Genomic DNA, 27215 nt, shown 5'->3' on the forward strand with positions numbered 1-27215 from the left:
CTCCAACTCCAAAGTGGCAGAAAACAGATATTCCACCTTGCCAAATCACTTCCCCCCCTTGCCAGTGTTTTAAACAGTTTAGCATCAAAAGGATGTTCCCTGATGATCTCTGAAAAAAAACATTCAGCCTCACTTACTGCACTCTAAAATCTTCAGACGCATTGCAACACCATAAAACATCCACTATACAAAATGGCTACAAAGCAAGAAAAATGAACCATAAAATCTTCCTTTTCTCTGACGATTTTATTGGAGTACTTCATAAGTAAATGACATACTGTAATACAGTTTGGGGAAATGGTGGCATTGTAGCAATAATGGAATTAACAACAAGCATTTGTTATTAGAGCACTGTTGAAAGAAAGAAGTCTGCTAATTTATGAGTAAACAGAAAAATGGGTAACTTGGAAAAATGTTGATTCAAGGGGTCCCAACATATTTATAAATACTTTTTCTTATGCAGAGAAATTCAGTAAAATTTTGCCACTTATCAAAGGTCTGGATATGGCTAATTAACAGAAAATACACATTTTGTTCTTCTTGTGATTCACTAAGAAGTTTTCTGAAATGAAAATAGAATACATTATCTGAAAAGTACTCACATATAGGTTAAACTTCGGTGATCAGACACCAATTTCATCAAAGCTACTGGCAGAGAAACAGGAAATGGAAAAGGAAATGCCGGGAATCCTCATATTTCATCATTTAATACGGAGCCACACCAGCTGCAGCCACTAACTGGGAGCTTACAGACCACCAACATCTCCCTAAAACGCCTTTTCAGAACACGGACTGCACCCATCACTAACAGTGCTTCTTCCAAGCAACGATGTAATTTCAACTTCAAATGGACCCAAGCATTGTTTGGCAACAGTGACAAGTGAGGAGTTAGACCCCGAAAAATTATGGCTATTTTTATATTAATAAGTTAAATATTCCAGGTGCCTGAAAATCAGTCATCAAGTCTTAAATTGTTAGATTAGTTCATGCATTGTTTGGCCCGGGCCCCATAACATCCTTCCAAATGATTTCTGGGCAGACTTCAGGAGCTAGCAAAGACCAGGGACAACTTCCAACAGGCATCTTCATCCTGTTCTGGGAGCCAAAGGACCATAACAGCACGGATGGGGCCACACTGCTCCAGGCAGCCTCCGTGCTAAAAGCACAGCCTCAAGGACATTTTCTTATTAATGTGAACTTGTTCTACCAGGAGAGATTGAAAGGGAATGTCAGAAAGATAACTTAACTAGCTCCAGTATCCCTGCATTTTCTCTGTTATAGGACATGCTCCATTGCCTGGTTAGGGCAAATTTACATACCATTTACATTGTCTTAAGATGTGCAAAACTTCATTTATACATATATGTATGTATTTAAACATGTGCGTGTGTACATATCTTGGCTTTGTGTACCCTAAACAGCACTGCCCCTTTCCACATGTCAAACAGAGCACTACCTCACAACTTAAGAAGAGCTGGGCAACAGCAACGAATCACATTTGGAATTTAAAAGCTTAAAATAGCAAAAATATTATTTGAAGATTATTTTTAAAGCTGTGGTATGCATTAAAATACTTATTTTATGATACTGAGACTTCAGTAACATTGGTTGACACTGTGAGCAAGTTAACTGCTGATGTAAGTGATCATTATTATATACAGTGGTACAGTACCAAATAAAAACATGAGTTCAAGTGACCTTCTTGGTGTTCTGGGTCTAGAAATAAGAAATGAGTAATTTTTAGAGAGCTTACCACAGAAGCAGATAAAACATTTACCCTGATTCATAAATATGAACCCAAAATAATATTCACAAGCTGAGCACCTGACTTTACCACAGGTTATTGTTGTATATATACAAATATTTTACACAGTTTGGGTTTTTTTTGTTGTTTTTGGGGTTTTTTTTTAGGGTAACGTTGGTGTTTCTATAGATACAATATTTGACACTGGCTCTAAAACTCAGGGTCAAACCAGAAATGCCCAAATACGTGAAGAAATTTGTCCATTGAATTTGTTGTTTTAATTTTAATTAAAATGTATTTTATATGCATTCAGATTAATTGCCTCTTTTTTTGTTGGATGGTTTGTTTGGCGGGGTGTGTGTGTGTGGGTGTGGGTGTGTGTGATTGTTTGGGTTTTTTTTCACAATTGCTTAACTGATGCTGTATGACTTCAACTAGGCACAAGAGCACTGCTTCTCAGTACAGCCACAAAAAGGTTCATTAACTTAGCAGTAGATGAAAACGTCTTTATCTGGACTTTTATTTTTTTAAAGCTTCCTACTGCTTAAATATATGAGTGCATTCTCCACAACCAGCTATCACTCCTCTCATTTCCTCCATGTCAGAAGCAACCACTGTCCTTCCTAGCTGGCATACGTTTGGGATCCCAGTGATACCTGAATAAGGCAGGACTAAAGAGTTAATATCGCTGCCAATTTAGAGTAGCTTTTGCAGGGCCGAGAGGAGACTTCGGTCATTTGTAAATCCTGGAAAGGAACTCGGAGAATGCTTTGTTCTCCTCACCCTGATCCAAAAGGTAAACTTCACCTATTGTTTAAGAGTTGAAGGCTCTTCCATTTCCAGTGAGGAGCTAATGTACATAAAAGAGCCTCCAAGATGAATGGGAAGGAGGAGGTCAGTATGTATAAGCCTGTGCAACAGCTGCAATAATTAGAAGACCCCCTGGGGCTAAGAAGATTAAAGTGCAAGTCTTTCATTGTTTCAGTTAGACACAGAGAGAGGGGCAAAAACCATTCTCTGAGGTTTTGTACTTTAAAATATTTGTCAAGGATTTTTTTCCCTTTGTCAATTTCCTCTCTGAAAGAAAAGGCAAGAAAGGAGCTGTCCTCGGAAGAAATAAAGCAACTGGAAAACAGACTACAGCAGTATAACGTTGTCACCGAACATCTGGCAAACAAAGTCAGTGTAATTACAGGAAGGAGTAGCAGCATCTGCAACAAAGAGCATTCACAGTAAAGTAATTTGTAGCATCCAGAATTCGCTTCTGCCTAAGCAAGACAGAATGTATTTTAATCGTTTATCTCTCTCTTAGACCAGAAAACAAAAATGTAAAGTATTTCAGTTTTAACAAACTAGGGCTTTCCACAGGTAATAGCCTGGTTCTGTGGTTTCACACCTTTGGGTTGCAACTTTGCTTTATTACTTGCCAGGGTATCATGTAGCAAAACCTCATGGAACTGCAAAGGAGGGGGTCCTGGTATGGTTAATGAATTACAGTTCACTTTCACTAGTGAGATCACACTGCTGCAAGATGCACTGTTGGAGACACACAAAGCCTCAATTTCAGAAGTTGTCTCACACAGCAAAGAATATCTGAAGTGAAATTACTATGATGGGAGTGGTTGTTATTGTATATTCTGTTGATTTCTACATTCTGTTTTGTGTTCAAACCTTAGCCACTGTAGTGCAGACCACTGCAATAACCCCCAGCCCACTGCCAAAGCTACTGCACAGTTTGGTGATCCTCCTCGTCTTTAATACCGAAGACAATTTACATTACAGATACATGCCAAGATACAGGTTACAGGACTGAGCGCTGTATGAAAGGAAGCAATAGGGCAGCATTTTCAGTTTCCTGCATGAATAATTCATTTGTGTTTCTTATTCGAGGTTTTGCACCCATCTTCTGACCCCTGTCTTAGGCTTTGGCAACCTGAGAAGAACAGGCTTGCCTTGAACCAGCAGTAGCTCCCTTGCCAGAGGCCTCAGGGTACTTCTCTTTGTGGGGAGAGAAAGTACATACCAACCTCTCTGCTCTCTCAGCCCCAGCACCTCCTGCTCTCCAGGGACAGAGCTCGCATATTGCTCCTCCACGCAAAATCTTTGTGTTTGTCCTCAGAGAGCAATGCAGTTGCATGCAGGTGTACACAAGGTCCTCTGACCAAGTTGGTCCAGATACAGAAAGCGATTAATGCTGAGCTTTACCTGTATTTTTCTCAGGGGGAGGACTTCTTTACTACATCTGTATTAATGTCTGAATATATGTTGGGATCAGCTGATTCACCCTGTTATCTCTGTACAGCAGCTTACTAGGTCACACAAGCGTTCACTGAGGCCAAGGCACTGCTACTTGAAATTACTTTTAAAAAAAAACAAAACCCAAACACGGACTCTCAGAACTGTCCTCACAGATGACCAACACCCTAAAACCAGTTTAGCCATTTAGTACTGGCCTCTGCTCTACCATCCCACACGTGAAGGCTTGCCACTCACTTCCTGGGCTCAGAGATCTCCCACCAAAGCTCCTCCATTCAGCCCAATGCAGAAACCCCACAAGCTTGCCCATCAGCTATGGCAGCTGATATGTTCCCTGTCCCTGTGTGAAGGACACAGCAGCTTGATCAGAACATTTCCTTCCCAGTTCCTGATGTGCACTGCACATAGGCACTGGGTCTTTCTCACCCAGAAGTAAATTTCCTTCTCACGTCCTGTGATAGCCACTACCCATTGTGCTTTTTCCTTCCCAGCTACAGAGGTTGGAGATTCCTTGGGATCCACGATGCAGGAGAGTAAAACACAAGCTTAAAAATGCAGCAGCCCATGTTAATTTAGTTAGCAAGGATGCACGGAAGTTCAGCATCAAGAGGCAGTAATATTTCAAGACAGATAAATCTGAAAGATTAAATAAAAGCATCTCTTCGAATGCCATACTTAAGAGATAATGAAGGGGAGTTCTGGCTGTAGAGAGAATAAATCAATTAGGTTGTCAACACACCATCTCTCAGGGCTAACAGCACAATTGTGTGGCAGCGTTCCCACATTGGAAACAACTCCCATTTATTATCATTATAATGCCTGCAAGAAAGAAGAGTTTGCATAAAAATGAAAATGTGAATTACCACTACTCTGCTTCCCTAATTGCTGCTTCTTTCCATTAACAAGGTCAGTATTTTAAGCCCAGGATTTTCTTTACTGGCTTAAAAAAAAAAAATACAAACAAAACCCCCAAAACCTACAAAGACTAAAAAACTATCTCAGACTTGCAGCAGAATCAAACAGAAACTACCAAAATGAGGCCCATGAAAACAGTGGTCTCCCAAAACATCAGTAAGAAAATAATAAAGTGTTCTCATTATCAGTGAAAAATATTCACTGACAAGATACGAAAAAAGAGCAATGAAACTGGAAGGATCCCATTTGCTACTCTGATCCACTTCAGTCCAATCACCTCCAAGGAGGATAACCATAAAATCAGCTCAAATGAGTAATTTGTTCAGACTTTTTATTTTTGATTACACTAGGTCACATTGCCCAATACCATGGCACCACACAAAATGAGAATTTCATTAAATACCCAGCTGTGTTCCAGAATGAACAGTGCTGTTACATTACCTTTCTAGGTCAGCTTTTTATAAGGCATCCCAAAACTATTTTATATAAGTGGATTTTGTAGTAAATAGAGGGAATAAATGTGGACATAGAGATGTACAGCAATACTTTTATAAAATCCTTTCTGGGACACAACTCTAACTAAAGTTTGCTTTGCCTAAAGGTTAGAAGTCTAGTCTAAACTAGTCATCTAAATGTCTCTAACTACTGACCAGGGATATGGACACCCGGAGAGCTCATCTCACCCAAGATTCTTGTCAGAGAGGAGCTGAAGGCAGTATGGGTCTGTGTGTTCAGCTTAGACTAGGCACATGACCTTAAACACTCCAAGGTGAAATAAATCACACCCCAACTTTATGTTTCCTATTTTCAGACCTGACATCCAAGTCAAGGCTGTGAATTTGTGTTTGGTAAGCTATTAGCAGGAACACAGACACTTGGGGATGATCTTCAGAAGGCATCACCTGCTGGTCGTCAACCTCCAACTTGTTCCCATGTATCTCTACTGGGATATAGTGGAAGCCCACTAGTGTCCAAAAGCAGCTTAAAGTGGGAAAAAAAGTGGCAGCTCAGTGTTACCTACTAAGAAGGGAAAAACATCTCTCTTACGTATCTGAAGGATTCTGAGACTTGACATTTTCAGACTAAAAACGAAGACAAAATAACATTAAGCATTCAAAAACTTTAAGGCCAAGGACTAACGTGAGACAGTTTGACTTGTGGGTTTAATAACATCAAGAAGTCTCAGAAGAAAAGCTCAAAACACTGTAGAAAGACAAAATTACAAGTGCTGACAGAGTGGCTCCAGAAAAAACGGGGGAAATTCAGAGAGACGTGCAGAGAAGGCAGAGAAGACAACATGTAGCAGGAAAAATTAGTATGAACGATGTGTCCTGCATATTTATTTCCTTGTAAGAAGCTGAAGCATGTAACACTGTAATACTGTTAGATACATCTTGAACATGAAATATCCCTGTCTGAGAGGTCCATGTAATTGTAACAGCAACCAGGGTGTAAAGGAAAGCAGTTCCCACAATTACTGAACAGGAAAGGCCGTAAGTAGTGTGATGAAACGGCCCGTCTGTGCAAACCTGCAGACCTCTCAGCACTGGCACTATCCCCAGCCTCAAGGACAAGCTCTGCGGTTGCAATTAATGAGCAGGGCAGGCTGCCCCAAAACTTTCTGCGCGGGCTAATCCTCCCTCTTACACTTTAACCAGCAGTAAAATGAAAATAGTAACATATAGGGTACAATTCAGTGTAACCCCACTGAACCTAGAGATGAAATATGCAAATCACCTTATAACCTCTGTGAATGGGTGCCTTTGCTTGATTTCAGGAGTAATAAAGGCACATAGCACAGCATGAAACATGGTTATTTACAGTACCAAAGGAAATACAGTAAGCGACCTAGCATGTCCTTCTAACCCTACATGGCTTGACTTTCAAGGATCAAATCCCCAGGACCGTACACAAAGCTGAGTCAACCTGGCTAGTAACATGAACATAACCACTTTTATACCCCTAGTAAAAACAAGTCAGTTCCAACTTAGCTTTAAGCTGGGCAGTTTAAAAGGAGTTCATACCAAACTATTTCATCTCTATCACAAGCTGCTGGTGCACATACAGGTAAGCACTGCTCAGCAGAAACAAGGCACCATGTTAAGCCACAGTGTCTTGGTGATGTCTCTGAGCTCCTAGTGAACAGCTGTTGATACCCAAGTAGTTGGCATAGGTTGTGCCTATAACCAAAACAAAGGAAAAGCACAGTATGAAGGCAGTTTCCAAGATCCTGCAATCTTTAGATTCTTTAGAATCTTTAGATTTTTTACAAAGATTTTACCTATCAAAAATCACGTAGTAGAAATATGCAAAGTAGAGACAAAGGCAATGTGGGTGCTTAAAGTATATCTTCCTTTTGAATAAGAACTAACTGAACCAGCTGTGGTTAAGTGGTGGCTTAACCAGAAGTCCAGCTATGGATACAAAAAATTTACATACATTCAAAAAACAAATAGAAAAAAAAAAAATCAGTGCAAGATTGTCTAACATAGAGTCACCACCACAGGAAATACATGGGTGACAGGTCTCTGACAGCAATGAAATACACACTAAAATTTGTTACGTTTGCCTTTTGCTGTCAGCTGTTACTGCTTTCATTGGAACAGGACACTGGGACAGACAGATCTTTTGTCTGAAATGGAACAGACTTGAGTTTGGTTTTGGCCTAATTTGTTAGGAACATAAAATTAGGCAACAGTTGATTATATTAAAAACAAAAACTTCTACTCAAACCCTACATAAATAACCCTATGGGAAGGCAGGATATGATGCTGAAGCATTTTGAGTCAAAGAACCAAAATATGGGTTTGTCACTGTTAAAGAAGGCAGTTTTGTATTTACATTCCATCTTCTTGGTAAAGCCAGCATTTATACAGTTGTTAATAACATATAAATCTGACTTTTCTGAACTTAAGAAGTTCACCTGACATCTAAAAAAATAGTAAATTAACTGGATATTTACATACAAATTATAAAATTTGTCTGTTGTGATAGCTACACAGAAAATTAAAAAAAGATGCACAACTACACACATCTTTTGTAAACAGTCTTGGTCTTGAAATTCAGGCATAAAATTTTTACTATTAACTTTCAGTGACTATTACCAATTGTTCAGCTTGTACAGCTTAACCTGGGGAAAATTATATGCTACAGAGAAAATTCTTTCTCAGAAATTCCACTTTTTATTCACAGCATATTCCATCACTGGTAAAATATGTTCATTTGCATGGGTTCAATAGCAGTTTCATATTCTTGGCATACCTAAAGGAAAGGATAGAAATAGCAATTACAGTAATTTTTTTCTTAGTCAAGTTAGGTCTCCCAGTTATCTTTTACTTGATTTATTTGAAAAACAAAGAGTACAGCTATCTAAACTTATCTGCCTGGCTTCATTGATGCTGGAATGGGCTTTCTGTTTGAAAATTTCAAATGAAGCAATGTCTGTAAAACAAATGAAAATCCTGAAAACATCTAGAATTTAAGTCCTACATTGGTTTAAAAATACTCTAATGAACAAGCATACAAACCCCATAAAGTTATCATAACAACAAAGGAGCAATTTTACCTACTTCACCAGAATGGTGCAGTTAAGTTTTGGCCTACTTCATTTGGCCATTTCTGAGAAATTCATTAGATTAGACTTAACAAATGTAACAGTGGTGGCACATAAAGAAAAGATGAATATTGTTTTCTGAAGCATTAGTAACATTTCTTCCCACACCTAAATTACCCCACAAAGGGAATTTTGCAGAAGCTTACTATCTTTAATAAAATTGTTCTGCTTCACTTTAGGATTAAGCCATGTGATCAGGCAAGTACGACCTGAGCCAGAGTTACCACTTTTTCAACATACATACATTCTACGTCTACTGAAAAACTAAAGCAACACGTACCTGCTGAGTCCTCAAAAACTGCTGCACAAATGCATTTTGTCTTTCATTTGGGATGAGTATAAAACATGCAGAATAGCAAAACGGGTGATAACTTTACCAGGACTTCATGGGTCACCCTGCAAGCACCATCCCCAGCTCCAGCCGGGAGAGCTGACCAAAACACAGTGCTGAACCATGCTGGCTGCCAGCTCTGAAGTTACCACAATTAATGTGGAAAGATCTCCCCACACCAGGCTAATGAGGGGCAGCGAAGCATGCACAAAAAGAGTGTCAAGAAGATCACATATTCCCAGTTGTGCAACATAATGGAAATAAATTACATTTGGGCCTAATGATTTGGTTTGGTTTGGTGTTTTGTTTGGTTTTTTTGTTTTTTTTTTTAATAAAAGCTGAAATCAGCTTTCTGAAATGAGCCAGAATATATGAGTGGCAACATTCACATGAAATCCTTAGGAGTCTGATAAATGGCATTTGTTTGTTTTATGTAGAAAATGGAGAACAGAGTGCACAAATGACAACCTAACAATATCATTTTCCATTTGGGTCAAGACCTAGCTTTTCCCCCTCCTGAAATCTTGACATTAAAGGAATCATGGAAAAGAACAGTTCCAAAAAAGTAAACAGAGTGTGTGAAATTTTCTTTCAGTTAAAAAAAATAATCTGATCAGTTCATCTCATTGCAGTGTTATACAGGAGCACTAACTACAGAAGCTAAATTATTACCACAAATCATCAGATATTTTACTGTAGTGAACATCTGCTGCTCCTGGATATAGATATGCAGTCAAGGGAGCACTTGTAAAGGAATGAGGAATGCCAGGTACACTAGTTACTGGAAAGTAATGTTCAAACCAGGATTTCTTTTGCTTTTGCCATTAGGACTAAGCAGTTTATGAAGTTATATAGACATTAATGGTTACATTGAATTATTGTATTTCCAAATCAAGACCGCGCTTCAACATTTTTCATTGAATCAATGCCAAAAGACTGTTCAAGTTAGGTTAAGCACATTGGAAGAACAATGCAGTATTAAGCTCACTAAAAAAACCCATCTTAGCCGAAGTCATAATTTCCAGCAGCAAATATTAGTGTTTTGGAATTCAGTCATCTGAGTAAATACTGAACTTCCAGAAAACACCTAAGTGCAAAGAAGTGTGAGGCAGAGTCCACGTGAGCTGGTACATCCACACAGCACAGTGTTGTTCTAAGCATGCAGAGTAATTTGGATCCAGAAATTGCATTTACATGGCACAGAGCCTGGGCTAATACGTCCTGTCTTTCAGCGCAGTTTGTTAGCTCAGGCTCAGTGCCAAACTGACAGGGCTATACAGCACCAGGTTCTGGAGTGGTCTCTATGCTGTACTTATGGTGCTGTGTAAGCAGGCTCTTAGCAGAAAAACACCTATAGATCAGATGTCCCCTCTGCCACTTTACACGATTTTGAAAGTCCCATCTTTTCAGTATTTTTACATGCACACTTCTCCCCCTCAAAGTTTCAGAGGTTATTTCTTTAAAGTGATGACCAGAAAACTCTTAGTCTTGGATCCTCCACATGGAAGAACATTAGCAGCCACCTCCCTATTTGTTTTCCTGCAGTTTCTGCCAGATGGGTGCCCTCCTACCTATCCAACCTTTATTACTGGGACAAAAGAAAATCCTCCTTTGTGCTTGACATTCCTGTCACAGAAAGAGTGGTTCCCAGTTTTGCTGGCATTATGGTTGTGTACATCAGGTAGCAAGACAGGCCCACCACAGCTCCAGTAGCAGGGCAGTTGCTCCTTTTCATCCTACGCAAACAATTAAAAAGAAACTGTTTCTGCCTGCCAAGTCTGTCATCTTGTAATGACATTTCCAGACAGATGCGTTAGTACAGTATGTATCATGTTTCAATGGGCTGGTCTGAGAAAACTTAAGAGGTATCTCCTTAAAAAAAAAAAAAAAAAAAAAAAAAAAAGAAGAAAAAACTTGTCTTGCAAAGGGTATAAACCAAATCAAAGTTTTAAACTACTCTGGGAATAAGGAAATAGCATTTGTTCCAGGAATCAAAAGTAGCCTCCCTGAAGGTGTAAGTGATAGAGAGCTACAGATTGCAAAATATGAAAAAGAATAAATAAGAGGCAGAAAGAGAATGGGAAGTGAACAGTTAAGGAAGAGTAAATTGCTAAAGATAATCCTTTAAATACCCTCTCTTTATATGTTAATTACTAACTTTTACTGTTTTAGCTGAAATCACTGTTGACTACAAAGGAAATGGATAAATCCTTACCCTCTACAGCCAATGATACAATGCCTTGTGTGTCTTCAACTCCGTACATAACATCACAGCGATATACCCCTGCATCACTTGCACGCAGCTTAGAGAAAGTCAGCGAAGCATCACCTGTCTCCTCTGAATTGGTTGGAACAGACACTCTGTCTTTGTAGCTTTGACCTATTTTGATGTTGCCATTTTGGGCCACCAGGACTGTGGTTTCTTTTGCATCTTTTCCACTTTTATCCAGTTCAACCTTTGACCATTTGATTCGAAGATACTCAGCTGCATAGCTGGAGGCTATAGTGGGTGTGGTTGAAAAGAAGCATGGCAGGACTGAAGTTCCAGAGAGGGAACCCTTTACAAGGGTTTTTTTTTCCGCTGTAACTAGAAAAAGAGGAGAGAGGGGGAGAGAAAGGACAAATCACATCAATCGAACAGCAAAATCAGAAACAGATACATTTCATTGTTACTTAAGATTCACAGACATGCAAGACCTGAAATCCATGACACTGAGCTGATTTGTAACAGGACTGATCAGTGTGAGCTAAAAAAGAGTTTGCATCAATATCCTAGGCTGCTGATGGAGCCCTTTTCTGTTTGGGCAAATCTAATTCACTGCTCTCTGATGTTTTTTCTCCATTTTTTATAGTCACCCAGTAATTGACCTTCTTTGGAAACTGTTTTGAAATTTTAGATGACAGATGAATGCTAAGAGCTGGCTTTGTACTTCATAGGAGCAAGACCCTTCTGAGTAAAAAACAGCGAGTTACCTCACATTTATTGCTGGCCAGTAGCATGCATACAGGAAAGCTACTGATGTTTACACCTTGTCTTACCTCACAGTAGCTTGTTCATTTGCTCCTATCCTAAAAGCAAAACTATGACTTTGCATATATGGCATCTCTTACTCTATTCTTTCAAGGGTTAACTCTTTTTATTGCACCCCCACAGTGAGATTCTCCCAAATAGCCATTCTTTTATAATAATTTCCTTGTCACTTCAAGGACTTGAACACTTTGCAGAAATAAAGTATTCCAGGGTGTTGAAGCAAAGAAGGAAGTACCGTGCACAGAAAGTCACAACTTGGCTCAGACTTGACATGATAGGACCTTTATAATTTTTTATAACATCTCCATCTGCAAACATTTTACAGTGAAATGCTTCCATCTGATAATATCCTGAGGGGGAATTTGACTACTGTTCATCCAGCCTGCACACAGTAACTGTCTGAAGAGACGAATTCTGTTAGATTTATTTTTATGTGATTTTGTTCCACCATACGCAATGGCTTAATGAAGATTAAAAGCTGATGCACAACAGTGTCTATCTTACCTCTTTCACTGTCCTGCAATCTAACATTTTTTGAAAGGTGGAACACACTGATCATTAATTTTAAGCAAGCTAGGATTCATAAAGTTTAGAAATACAATAACTTCAAATACTAGCCACCAGAATGATGAAATTTGAGACACCAGCACATGACAATTATGTATCTATTTATCTATCATCAAAAATATCACGTCTCCATAAAGAGCAGAAGATTTTTTGGGGAAAAACCACGAAAGTCAGAAACACAGAAAAACTGCTCAAGCTGATTATTTTTAACAGAGATGACTTTATGCAGGATAAAGTATTTAATAGTATTATTTTTAAAGGTTCAATACAAGAATGATCAGTTTGATGACCAAGCATTTTAATAAAAAAGTACTAACTAGAAAAAACAGAGAAAAAAATTAACTGACCAAGGAAGACCCAGAAGTTTAAATGGCTAGTAGAAGTTGTTCTTGAAGCAAAGCAGTCTTAAAACTCAGGGATGACTGTTTTGGAAGGACCCAGTTCTGCACTCTCCAAAGGAATTCCTCGGGTCTTTCCATCCATACCTACCTAACTGGAAATTCCTGGGAACACAATGCAGATGCACTTAAGATGACTGTATCAAAACTGATTAGACCAGAGAGAGTACATCAACAATGGGATAGTGCTGTGCCAAAACAGCTGCATTGCACCCAAAGCTCAGCGGAAAAGTTCACATGGAATGGCACTATCTAAGCAAATTTACCAGCAAGATGCTCACTCTGTGATTCAGGCATGCAGTGAGATTCTCGTTTTTCCATTAACTTGTAAGCAGAGACCAGTGATGGTACAACTCACATTTAATAGTTAAACAAACTGATCACTTCATACACTTTGGGCTCAGACCTAGCAAGAATCTAGCTGTAAAACGGAAAGACAAAAACAGGTCCAATATGAAACTGAAGACTGGAGAATTCACAAGACTTGAAGACAAGCCTGTAGAAGTTACTGAATACTAAACACTAGCTCAAAAGCTTTGGTTGCGTGCACATTAATTTAAAGAAAAAAATCCACTGTGTTTTTTGGTTGGTTGTTTTGGTTTTTTAATTTCCTTAAGAAAATAAAAACTTAACTCGCATAGAGCCAACTGGTTGCCAAAACCTAGAAAGGATTGATTTTATCCTGAAGATGTACAGTATGGAAATACCACTGGCTTTTATATAATTTTTAATTTATTGAAACTTCACTGAGTTACAGTGGGGTATATACATAAAGAAACAGAATGAATACTCAGTCCTCTCAGTTGTGATGACATTTCTGCCAAATTGCACAGGTGGAAGATTAAAATCAGTCTCAAAATATTTAGTAATTATTATGATCTCTTGTCATCTATATACATTACAGGAACTTCTTAAATGAAAAATGACCTAGTTATAATTATCCTGATTGACAGAATTTTAATAAACTTTTGAGAACGATGTTTCTGGTTATGAGTGGTCCGGAATATTAGCACTGAACCCTGAGGAAATTTCCTCTCTTTAAAATTTGTCTGCACATCAGCAGACTTAAACCCTTGGCAAACACAACATATCAACATGATATGCAAACTAGATCTATCCTTAATTGGGCTATATCCCAGAATAGGAGACCATGTAGGTACAAACATGTCCATCTAACCAATGCCCATAGAAAGCATTATAAAACTTTATTTTATACATGTAATATTTTATTACATAAAAGCACTCTTTGTTTTGATGAGAAGAGGGGAGAAGCAGAAAGAGAGGGGAGAGCTTTACCCTATTGAAAAAGAAGAATTAATATTTGGCACTGAAACATAAGATTAAGTGATGTTCCTGCACAGTTCAAAAAAAAGCTTAATTTCCTGCTGCAGTTCAAGTTAGTTAATTAGGCAGAATTTACTGGCCAATGCAGCAAGCATCGATACCTTCTATTAATGCATATAGCCCTTTTGTTCCTTTAGCATTTTCCCTACGCTTATACTCCATGTTATGTCTCCTTTTCAGCCATTGCCAACGGTATGTGATAGACTATTCCTTAAAAGGAACATGGCAGGGAAAAATATGAACAAAATGTTTTGTAATTGCTTGTGAATTGGAGCACAAGCTGAGAAAAGCAGATATTTGCCAACATTGTCTCATACCATATCCCCATCCCACCATGTAGGACCTAGAATACTTGTTACATCACATAGTCTTGAACAAGAGGATGGTATTAACATAACTAAGCTGGCTGACAATTAATATAAGCATTTTTTCAGTTGCTAACTAATATGTATCAGTCATGCATAATTTATTAGGGAAAATACATACACAATAAAGAAATAAAATACACAGCTAAGTCTAAATCACCTGGCCACAAACCATATCTTGCCATAACTCCCAGAAAAGTCAATGGAAGATTTGTAAAGGATAGTGGGACTGCAGCGCTGGGCCGAGAGCAACACAATGCAGTCAGATTACAAACAGAGTCAGTAGACAGTGTGCCTTAGCAGCTGAGTACTTTTGTTGTCCTCCCCTGTTTAAACATTAAATATCTCCAAGTAGCAGAAAGAGAATGTATAATGAAAACTTCTCCCATGAGATGTCCTGACAGAAGACAACTCTAACTTACTGCATAGGATTTTGCCATAATTTATTACTGTCTTATTTTCTCCAAACCTAAAACTACGGCTATGCATTTGTATTGGTTTATCATGCAGTTGATGACATGTGGCACACACTTTCTTAAAAAAAGTAAAATACCAGCTTGCCTTTTCATGCTTTTTTTCCCCCATCAAAACCACCTTAGGTCCTCCCAGTCCACAATTTCAGCTGCAAAGTCAGCTTATCCTAGCAATGACACATAGCTTGATATCTTTCCTTTGATGTGGGAGGCAAACTACAGAAGAACTTCTTGCTTAAGAACAAAGCCTCTTTCCCTAGAATTTCTACTTTTTTGTTTGTTTGTTTTAAATGTTATAAAATTCTTAAAATAGAAATCTAAAGAGGAAATAAAAAAGGACAAAATCCTGCTCTTTTGTATTACATTAACCATAACTATCAGACCAATGGGTCATAACGGACAAGAAGTCTGAAAAGAATGCCCTACATGAAGTGACACTGCTTAGAGCAATTTTGCTACGTAATTAAGCTCAAGGGAACAGAACGTTGCTACTGAGCATGCAGACAAAAACCACATGCTCAAAGAAAAAAAGATTCTATGTCTTTTAAGCCAAATTTATGAGACAAAAAAACCCTGAATACAATTTTTTAGTTCATCAACAACCTGCTTAGGCATATGGTATACTGCCCTGCCTACCAGCAGCAACAGAAAGGATCAATGTGTTCTGTTAAACTGGCTACTAACACTGAGCCCAAGTCTTTTCATTAACTATAAATATTTTAATGAAGATAATGATAAATTAAAATTAATGCACCACTTAAACTTGCATGAAACTGACATCAGAAGTAACAGACTGAGACCCAATAAAAACACTCACTGAGTTCTTTGCCAGGTGATTTGTGGTCTGAGCAAGCAGAATAAGAGAAGGAGGCACAGAGTGATGAAGAACTAACTACTTTCATATTCTGCAAGGAACTCACAGGAAGCCACACAAATGTATGTCTCAGCTGCAGAACTCAACGTAACATATGCAGACATCATAGGCAGGCACACATGCATTTTATAGCACCTACAGAACATAAATGTGATCAGATAAACTGATGTTTAGTATATTCTCTGACTATAGCCTGTTTGGAAGGGACGGGATCTGTCTGCCTAGAAGAGGCAAGGGAAGCTTCGGCAGCAGGCTGGCCAGCTTGCTGAGGTGGGCTTTAAACTGATGGACTCAGGGGATGGGGTCCAAAGTGGCAACGCTGATGCCATTGCAACCAACTAAAGAATAAGCCAGGCCAACCAGAGTAGCGATATAATCTACCTTAGCTGTCTCCCAAGATGAGTACCAGATGGCCAGCCACCTCACGGGTGTGCATGGCTATGGTGGACCCTCTTGTGCCCCTCCTGGAAAACCTGCATGCTCAACTGCCTCTCTGAAACACCCGTACACTGACACACGCAGCATGGGGAGCAAACGGGAAGAATTAAGAGGTCTGTGTGTGGTCACAGGGCCATGATCTCATTGCAGTTACAGAGACATGGTGGGATAGCTGGCATGACTGGAATGCTGTCATGGATGGCTACGTACTTTTCAGGAAAGACAGGCCAGCAAGGAGAGGTGGTGGAGTTGCTCTTCATTGGAGTGGGCAACCGGGCTGTATCGAGCTCTGCCTGGCGGTGGATGCAGAACAAATCGCGAGCTTATGGGTAAGGATTAAGGGGCAGGCCAGCATGGGTGACACTGTCGTGGTGTTTGCTACAGGCCACCTGCTCAGGAAGTCGATGAAGCCTTCCACAGATAAGTGGATGTAGCCTCCTGATCACATGGTTCTCATGCAGGACTTCAACCACCCTGACACCTGCTGGAAAGCCAATACAGCTGGGCATACACAGCCAACGAGGCTCCTGCAGAGCACTGGTGATAACTTCTTGATACAGGTTGTGGAGGAGCCAACGAGGCAAGGTGTGCTGCTGGACCTTGCACTCAAAACCAGGGAAGGATGGATTGGGGGTGTGAAGGGTGGGGGCACCTTTGCTGCAGTGACCGTGAGATGGTGGAGTTCAGGATCCTGTGTGGAGGAAGCAGGGCAATAAATCCGATTGCAACCCCGGACTTCAGGAGAGCTAACTTTGGCCTCTTCAAGGACTTACTTGGAGGAATCCCATAGGTCAGGGCTCTAGAAGGTAGGGAGCTCTGAGACTGGCTGATATGTAAGCATCACTTCCTCCAAGCTCAAGACAGATCCAATCTTATGAGTAAGAAATCAAGCAAAGGGGGAAGGAGGCCTGCATGAATGACAAAGGAGCTCCTGGCAAAATTCAAACAGAATACAGATTGTGGAAAAAGGGACAGAGCACTTGGGAGGAATATAGGAATGTTGCCAGAACATGCAGGGAGGCAATGAGGAAGGCTAAGGTCCATCTGGAATTAAATTTCGTGAAGGAGGTCAAGGACGACAAGAAGGGCTTCTTCAAGTACATCAGTAGCAAAAGGAAAACAAGGGAAACTGTGGGCCCACTGCTTATTGAGGTGAGTGCCCTGGTGACAAAGGACACAGAGAAGGCTGAGTTACTGAAAGCCTTCTTTGCTTCAGTCTGTACTGCCAAGGCCAGCACTCAGATTCCCCAGACCCTAGAGGCAAGAGAGGAAGTCTGGAGAAAGGAAGACCTTCCCCTGGCCGAGGAGGACCACATTAGAGCACATAGAGCACTTAAGCAAACTTGACACCCAGAAATCTATGTGCCCTGATGGACTGCACCCCTGAGTGCTGACGGAGCTGGCAGATGTTATTGCTAAGCCACCCTCCATCATCTTTGAAAGGTCATGGAGGACAGGAGAGGTGCCTGAGGACTGGAGGAAAGCCAGTGTCACTCCAGTCTTCAAAAAGGGTAAGAAGGAGGACCCAGGAAACTACAGCCCGGTCAGCATCGCCTCCATCCCTGGAAAGGAGATGGAACAGCTCATCCTGGAGGACATTTTGAAGCATGCAGAGGAAAAGAAGGTTGTCAGTAGTCAACATGGATTCACCAAGGGGAAATGCCTGACCAACCTGATAGCCTTCTATGATGGAAAGACTGGCTGGGTAGATGAGATGGATGTTGTCTATCTTGACCTCAGCAAGGCTTTTGATACTGTCTCCCACAACAGCCTCATAGGTAAGCTCACGACATGTGAGTTACACAAGTGGACACTGAGGTGGGTTGAGCTGGCTGAACGGCAGAGCTCCGAGGGCTGTGACCAGCAGCACAGAGCCTGGCTGGAGGGGTCAGTGCTGGGTCCAGCCCTGTTCAACTTCCCATCGGTGACCTGGGTGAAGGGGCAGAGGCACCCTCAGCAGGTTCCTGATGACACAGAACTGGAGGAGCAGCTGACACACCAGGAGCCTGCACTGCCGTTCAGCGAGACCTGGGTGGGCTGGAGAGTTGGGTGGGGAGGAAACTCATGATGTTCAACAGGGGCAAGTGTAGGGTCCTACCCCTGGGGAGGGACAGCCCCGTGCACCAGCACAGGCTGGGGGTGACCTGCTGGGGGGCAGCTCTGCAGAGCAGGACCCGGGAGTGCTGGTGGGCAGCAAGTTGCCCATGAGCCAGCAGTGTGCCCGTGTGGCCAAGGTGGCTGTGGGATCCTGGGGGGCACGAGGAGGAGCGGGGCCAGCAGGTGGAGGGAGGTGACCCTCCCCCTCTACTCTGCCCTGGTGGGGCCGCATCTGGAGTGTGTGCCCAGTGCTGGGCTGCCCAGTTCACCAGAGACATGGAACTGCTGGAGAGGGTCCAGCAGAAGCTACGAAGCTGATGACGGGCCAGAGCATCTCCCTTACGAGGACGGGCTGAGAGAGCTGGGCCTGTGTAGCCTGGAGGAGACCGAGAGGGGATCTCATCAATGTCTATGAATGTCTTCAAGAGCAAGTGTCAAGAGAATGGGGCCAGGCTCTTTTCAGCGGTGCCCAGTGACAGGACAAGGGGCAATGGGCACAAACTGCAACCCAGGAAGTTCCATGTCAATATGAGGAGGAAAAATTTTTTTACTCTGAGGGTGACCAAGCACTGGCACAGGCTGCCCAGAGAGGCTGTGGAGCCTCCTTCTCTGGAGACATTCAAAACCCTGCTCTAGGTGAATCTACTTCAGTAGGGGGTTGGACTAGATAATCTCCAGAGGTCCCTCCCAACCTCAACCATTTTGTGATTCTGCAAAAAAACATATCACACACAGCAATCTGGGGTTTTTTAAATGTCTTCTGGATTACAAAGCTTTCACAAAAGCATACTCACTCATGGCAGGACAAATAGTCACTTAAAATGGGTAAGATAAACTCCAACACTTATCATAATCATAAGGCCCAGCCTGTAAACGGCAAACCCTAACACCAGCTAGCTCAAAGTTAGTAAATGCCACACGAGCCATAGGCATAAACCTTGCTCTTGAACTTCTGTCATTAATCCTTCACATGTACCAGAGAAAACAGCAAAGGTCTCGCAGAGGGGCATTCCCGTGACCCCAGAAGCTTACACAGTAATTTCTGCTGCCTTCCTGACACACATCTTCTGATAATTTAAAGTCTCAAAGAAGCCATGCGAGACCATTCTCAATCTGCTCTCAAAGGAAAAATACTTTTGTTGCTACATAAAATCTAATAAGCATGCCATGCAAACATGCTAGATATTTATGAATGTGACTGTTCACAAAAATGAGTGGAAAAGAAAACAAAGATTGGAATAATGGATAGCAGTGAACGCATTAAACTTTGCATGCTTATAACTTGCTGTGTTCTAAATTAAGCTTCAGTTGTGTTATGGCTTAACATTAAGACTCACAACTCCAGGATTTACACTTTTAAAATAACTGCTGTTATTGACAAATTTCTCATATGACCCTTGAAAGAAAAATGTTAAACTTTCAGATCAATTTTGCCTGAAAGGTCTTTAAAGGAAATATTGCTATGCATCATATTAAAGTGACTACATGGAGTGATCCAATTAATTGTGGCACTGGGAGCATGGGAATTTGTGTTTCATTAAAGATTTCAAGGCTGCAATTTTATATTCAAATTCAGAACTTAAAAGGAAAAAAGTTGAAACTTAATATGTCTAACTCTTCCAAATGCAGATATATTTTTATTCTTCACGTATTTTTTCAAAGAAAAGAAACTTCTGTACTTGTAAAGGTTGTCTATAACCTTGTAACACTTGTCCTCAAAAATAGTCTGACATTTCTACAAAACAGAAGGATACGAGTTGATCCCACAAACTCTATTGGATCAATTAATGAAAAAAAAAAAAAAGTTTTAAATCTTTGCCTTCTTCACCATGGCCATACTTCAAATATCTTTAGGACTCTCTATGGCAAAAGTATGGCCCCTCCCCTTCAGACATAAAATACACAAAGTTCACAGGGTATTGTAGGAAGATGAGGGTGTTTCTGAACTTCTTCCAAAAGATTCAGGCAAATAGGGACCGGTCAGAACCTGGCCTATCTTCAAGAGGAGCCCTTACCAGGATGTTCATATGGAATTTGCTTAAGTACTAAAAATTCTGCTCTGGGGAAAACATAGCCATTTAAGAGGTGAGAAAAGGTGGAGTAAGTCAGAAGACACCTAAAGGTGCCATCCTAAAGGATTCATTCCAGCCACTCAGAGGATCCATCCTACTCCTCCCCACTCCCAGTGATGCACTCCCAATCCCTGAATTCTGCCAGCACTAGCATTTGTGCAAGGCAGTGAGTCAGATCACAGTTCTGACCCAGTGGAAAAATAACCTGCAAGAAATGCTACATGCTCTTTCAAACAAGTCGTTCACCTGATTCAGCTGGCCATATACCCACATAAATATAAGTGTCAGCACAAAGGAAAGCATAAAAACTAGCACCAGGGGATGGAAAAGGGGCAGGACTATGCCATTCAGTGCTAAAATGTATGTGTGATTAGACTGACCATGGAACTATGCCCTAAGTAAATATGTCCCTAAGAAGGGACTTTCAATATGTCATAACAGAAACATTGGTTTTAAATGTGTTGTCAGATTCCTTTGCCTTACTTATTCTACCTCCTTACATGTTCTCCATCCCAAGGTTGATTTTCAGGTAAAATCTTAACTTTAGACCTCTCTTCATGTGCATGATATACTACCATTTTGAAGCTGAATGGTTATTGCTAGCAGCTCTTCCCTTTCCTATACCTTAAAGCAGACGTTTCTGCCTCAAAGAAGGCTGCAACTTGGAACCACAGAGTGGTTTGGTTTGGAAGGGACCTTCAAAGATCAGCTAGTCCAACCCTGCTGCCAAGGGTAGGGACATCTTTCACCATATCAAGTTGCTGAAAGCCTCATCCAACCTGACTTAGAGCACTTCCAGGGAGGAGATACCCACAGCTTCTCTGGGTGACCTGTTCCAGTGTCTCACCACCCTTACTCTAAAAAAGTTCTTCCTTGTGTCCCATCTAAACTTTTCCAGTTTAATACTGTTGCCCTTTGTCCTGCTCTGGTAAAAAGTCTCTCTCCATCTTTCTTATAAGCCCCCTTTAAGTATAAGTAACTTATCAAATAAAAGTTTCCAAGTTCACCATGTAGACTTACGTTGCAAGTCCAAGACCTCTTCTGACAATCGCTTACTTTGCCTCTCCAAAAGCTTCATACAAACAAATTATTAAATGTCAGCTGTGGATCTGAGATTCATACACCAGTCTACATCTACAAACATTTTACTAAGTAAAAAAATGGGTGGAGAAAAAAAACCACAAACTTAACCTTTAATAACCAAATCAGTCTCAGCTCTCCAGGAAAAAGAAAATGGAAGCTCAGTTTTAGTGACTTGCCCCTTGCCTGAAGCTTTGACTCTATTGTCCCTGAGGACAAGCCCAGTCATCCCGGGTTGTTTTATGTTTAACGAAGAATGGAAAAACAAAACCAGAACCAGCTTTAAGGAGGAAGCGATGGTAGGAAATGGTAAAGGAGTGTGCTCCCAACCAGCTTGAGAAAAAAAAAAACATTTTTTGTTAGTTGGCTTCACTAAGCACAATGGTCTATTCCATTATCTTACAGGACTACCTGAAGACTTAGCTAGCAACAGTGTTCAAGTTGGGGGGGAAAATGAGTATATCTGACTTTCCCAAAGGCTAAAATCAGTCTGAGGAGTTCCTGGAAAGAAAAGGAAAAAAAAAAAAATCAAGGAAAATCTTGCTCTGAGGCTTGGGAAAACTATTATGTGAATTTTGTGAGTCTGTAGCAGGTGAGAGAACCCTGTCCTTTCTAAAGACTTGACTCAAACTTTCAAATAGCCATGGCAACACATGAGTACATGCTCTAGTGTTAGCATGTAATCACCAAGAGAAGTAGTAAGGGCTCCTCCTTCCCACCCAAACTGAAGACCTGCAGCTGCCTTAATGTGTCCTTGCTCCAGATCCCAGCAGCCAAGGGACCTGCCACCAAATTAGCTCATGGCAGCCTTGCCCCACCCCAGTACGGGGCTGGCAGCCAGACTGCCCGCTCCAGAGGCATGTCCCCAGCTGCTCTGTGATAGATCACAGGGCAAAGCAGAAACTGGGGCTACTGGTTTCCCCTGTATGCCACTTGCACGTGGCACCTTTCACCCTGAATACAGAGAGGGTGCAAGCTGTGACCTATAGACCCAAAAGGCTGCGGTGGCATGACATATGTGAGTACATGCATTGGGATCTGATTGGGAGGCATGCCAAACCAGTACTCCTATAGCCCCAAAACTCCCCCTTTTCATTCACCACTTCTGCAGCCTGGCTAGGTGCATCCCAGGAACCTGCTCCTCCTGTTCCTATGCCACCAGCACCATCACTGCTCCCTCCCTGGCACCAGGCTGAAGCCCCCATGGAAGGTGTCTGCCTTCCACTAAAATTAGCCCCCCAGTCAGCCCTTACCTTATCTACTGCAAGGAGCTCCTTTGTGGATTGCAGAAAATGAAGGTGCGAGACATACCAGGCCAACAGGACCAACATTTCAGAAGCACAGGTTAAAGGATTAAAATGCATTCTTGAATATTTGGAGAAGGCAATCTATTTTGCTTTACACAATGTAACTCTATGGCACTTTCTTTATTATTACCTGAATTATAGTAATAGCAGTTACAAACCTCAGGAGACATCAGAGAGGCATGTAAACCTTGTCAAAAACATGCCCCCTCAGTAGGAATTTCCTGTATATATCAGTAATGTGATGAGAACACATAAACAAAGTCAGTTACACAGTGCAGCAAAATGAGTGGCAGCAGCAAGACCAGAAACCGAATCTCCTGAGTCTGGGTTGTGTCCCAGGTCCTGGGAAGCACTCTACTGATTGGAGCATTAAAATGAATTTTAGTAAACGATTCTATGTATAACAGACTTACCTTTAGGTAGCATATATGTTATAACTAATGTAGAGCACATCCATAAGATACTTTTTATACTTAACAACATCTTGACCTACAAATAAAGAACAAAGGAGTAAGTAGTTAGTATTGCATTGTGTCCTTATCAAGTGTTGTAACCCAGTATATCAATATTTGTCATTGAAGAATATCTACTTAAAAAAGATGCTCAGCAGGCCAGCAAATAATTCTTACTATATTGATCTTCAGCTATTTTATTTACTGTTTTAACTTTATTCCCATACAGTGGTAGCAGTATATGAGTATAATCTGATGACTTTTCCCTGGTGTGGTGTTGCCAGTTCAGATCCAACCTCTGGATAATTTTATGTCCGTAACACAAACGACCTTGTCATTTAGCAACAGCTAACAACCCAGCTAATGTCAGAAGGAGCTCCCATGACAAACTTCTCGTGAATTTTGATGGTGAGTCACACCCACACTATGATCCTTCCCATCTGCAAGCAGGTTGCCAGATGACTTCCTGCTTTCACGATTTCTCCACATAGTACTTTACAGTGGAAATTTGTTATAATGACAATGTGTCCCTATCCAATACAGATTCGTAATGAGCTTCAGGTTATTGAGCCCAGAGTGATACTCAGACATGCCAATTCCCTTTGGGTTTGCTTCTCACCTCCTTTACAGGCTCCACCTTTTAACAGCTGAAAAGTTCTCCACATATATTGTATGTACATAAAAATATATTGCATGTTCATAATAGTATATCTTCATTTTTACTCCAATTCTGAGGTACACATGTTGAATCTGTAAATGTCCTAAAAATTTCAAAAGTACACTAACAAAAGCATTACAAGTCCCATAAACGTTGACTAATATAAAGGGTTTATAAATAGTCCCTCTTCCATATAGTTACACATATGTACTACCTAGTCTACATAAGAAATAACTTTCAGCCACACTTGGTCAAAAACTGCTGCTGAAAACTTTTACCACAAAATCCCGAGTTTCCTGATATTGCTGTCAAAATGTGCTTCTTGGGTTCTTTACTTGGGCAAGTAACCTGAATTGGTAGTTTTTTCCTGTCCAAGAGAGATTACGGTTGAATGGCTTTAAGGAACAGTGAAACAGAGATTTGATAGATACAGATCTTTGTTATAACTATGGAACTTGTATTGCACATAGATATTTTGGCATTTTTTACATTAGCATTTTAGTTCTTTAGTACTTACATAATGCTTTAGGGTTAAAACTAACTCATACATTCAAAAACCTTCACAAATTATACTGAACATAATAGCAAGACACACAGAGAAAGACCTTCAGAAAACTACTGGTGATATGTTCAGTCTCGGGAAAGTTTTCTCCACAGCTTACAGCTGCAGCTGAAACTTCACATGAGTCTGTGTGAATTGGCATCTATCCTGCAGTGGCTGAACAGTTCAGAAAAGGTGCAAAACATCTCAAACCAAGCCCTTCCAATGAGGCAAGCTCTACCATAACAGCAGCATGTTAAAAATTCCCACCCAAAAGGGCTGAAAACCCAAAAGGTTTTCATTCCCTATACATGGATGGCCAGAGCTAGCTGGTTGCACTGGGAAACAAATGCAGCAATCTATTCCCAGGGCGTGGAGGAAAGAATACAGCTGCTTTCTGTAGAGCTGACTGCACACTGCCAAAGACGCCCCATCTCTGCTTCAGCCGCTCAATAGAGCTGAGTGTATAATGTGATATCACTTATTTTGCAATATTAACTTCATGGAATTCACACTTTTTATGACTGGGCCCCAAACAAGAACTGGGACTTCTTTGACTTCATTCAGTTCGAGCCCTATATGCCATAAAACTTTTTCTGAAGACTCTAACACATACCCCAACACCATCCAGCCAGTTTTACCTCTCCCTACACCTCCACATGCCAAGCTGTACATGGAGAAAACAAAAGTGCTTATTTAATAACTAACTTTAAAAATCTGTAATGTGTCCTGTCATACTAGGTATGCCCTAGTAATCCTCTGTAGAAGGTTATTATGAGTGAGGAGGTTGCACAAGGTAAGAGCTGCAGACATCCAAGTTCTTTTAATGCAATGGACCAGCTCTGAAAAAGTCATGTGTTTGCTTAAACACTTAAATGATCCTCATTATTACACAACATTTTGAAAAAATGACAGGTCATGCTGAGCCTACATATGTGCATACACTAGAAGGCCCTTCAAGCAACGTTCTACCCTGAAACTGCTGGAAGCCTCAAGCACCAAAACCACTGCAGACTAGTTCCTCAGTAACACAAGCACTCTGAAGAGAACACAAGACAACTGACAGACTTCACCATCAAAGGTGGTGAACGTTGGGCCTGCCTGCAAGACAATGTGAAAGCTCTGGACTCTGTGAAAGCAGAGCACCTCCAGACCTCCTTTTGAGATGTTTTGTCCCCATGTGTTTCCCATGTGTCACACACCGGCTTCATCAACAGCTAAACAAAAATCTAGAACAAACTGTTTAGCCTTCCATGTTTACCCATACGATTTATCTCCCTTCTCCCCCAGAAGGCAACCTCAGCATTTGGGACTAGAAACAATGGACTTAAAGAAATTTGCCAAGAAAAACAATAAAGGATTTTCTTTTCCCTGGAAGACAAGCATGCTGCACCTAAATGGGGTTAGTTGCACATTGCAACCACCACCTGCTCCACTGCACCTGCCCTGACCAGGAGTACCTGAATATTTGGCGCAAGCCAACAGGAGGCCTGTTGCCCTCAGCAGCTCATTGCAATACTGCCGTGACAAGAGGTGGTGTAACCGCTTCCACATTTGGTAAGAAAACAAACCCTGCTCCTATGCTCAGAGCTGGCGAGAGCTCTGAATATGAGCTTCTGCCCTGCACCACAAGTCCAGAGTGCAGGAGGGACCTCATCTTCCCTTTCCTCTCCGCTTTGTGCACAAGCACAGAGCACTGATCCTCCAATAATGTGTTGGTGACTGCATTACAAAGGCAATTTGAGAAATCTTATCGATGAAAAAAACCCACAGCTTCAGCTTCCAGTCACTGAACAATACATACACCCACAATGAAATATGAAAACAGAAAGACAACTGTGGAAGGATAATTTTCAAGATATCCAGTGACTGCTGAACCCCACCATAGGTACAGAAGAGCGCACTCATGGCTGTGATGGCTACTTAGCCTTTTACCGAGTAGTGCAAGAATTACACCTGCTGCACTAAGAGTTTGGATAGCTCAAAAAAACTGCAGTTTGAGAGTGGAGCTTAATATGAGACACCTGCCAAAAATCCCCACCCAACTCTCAGAAAATCATCTCTCAACCGTTGTTTTTTTTCTCTTAAGTCCCCTCTAACCCAAGGTGCTTACTCAAGCAATGAAAAATATTGGGGGAAGGGTCTGGTTTTCAGCACTTAGGCTCACAAGCATGATTCCCATGCAACCCTCCATGCACAAGGGTTTTCGCACTCCAGTCCTTGGTGGGCTCCCATAAACACTCCTGGGTTACCGAGTGCTGTTCCACTACAGCTGCCAGAATTAAACGTGCTATTACCCTACTCTCAAAACAACAGCATGCAGATCGCAATGGCAGTGCCTCGATCAGCCCCTCAGGGCAGCCTAGTTTAGGAGAAAGCAGGGTTCTGCAGACCTGGTACCAGCAATCCTCCTTTAAAAGCCACAGGGAAGGCAGAGGCTGCTGCTTACATCTAGCACCCTGATTCCTGTTCAGTGTTGCCCGCACTCCCAGGCCACTGCTATCAGATGTGGCTGCTCCTGCCTCCTCCCTGTTTGCTGGCAGAAGCTGCAGCTGACTGTGCTCCCTTGTAGCCTTCTTGAGCAAAATCCCTGCTCTAAAACCAGTTTGTATTTCCCATTCTCGCACTTTACAGTTTACAAAAGCCTCTGCTGGCTGGC

At 41.2% G+C, this 27215-nt stretch overlaps 1 protein-coding gene across 3 annotated transcripts in view; it reads right to left on the reverse strand.

Moving 5' to 3' along the window:
- The window catches only part of VCAN (versican), a 117898-nt gene that overhangs the window by 86068 nt on the left and 4615 nt on the right, over positions 1 to 27215 (reverse strand). For all 3 annotated transcript variants that reach the window (XM_080372552.1, XM_080372551.1, XM_080372553.1), the window contains exons 2-3: positions 23319 to 23394; positions 11075 to 11446 (exon numbers count right to left, since the gene is read on the reverse strand). In XM_080372552.1, coding sequence (XP_080228678.1) covers positions 11075 to 11446; positions 23319 to 23388 — 442 coding nt within the window. In that variant the 5' untranslated portion in view covers positions 23389 to 23394. The remainder of the gene's footprint in view (positions 1 to 11074; positions 11447 to 23318; positions 23395 to 27215) is intronic.

Source organism: Falco punctatus (genome assembly GCF_963210335.1).
Source record: "Falco punctatus genome assembly, chromosome: Z".
NCBI classification, from domain to species: domain Eukaryota; kingdom Metazoa; phylum Chordata; class Aves; order Falconiformes; family Falconidae; genus Falco; species Falco punctatus.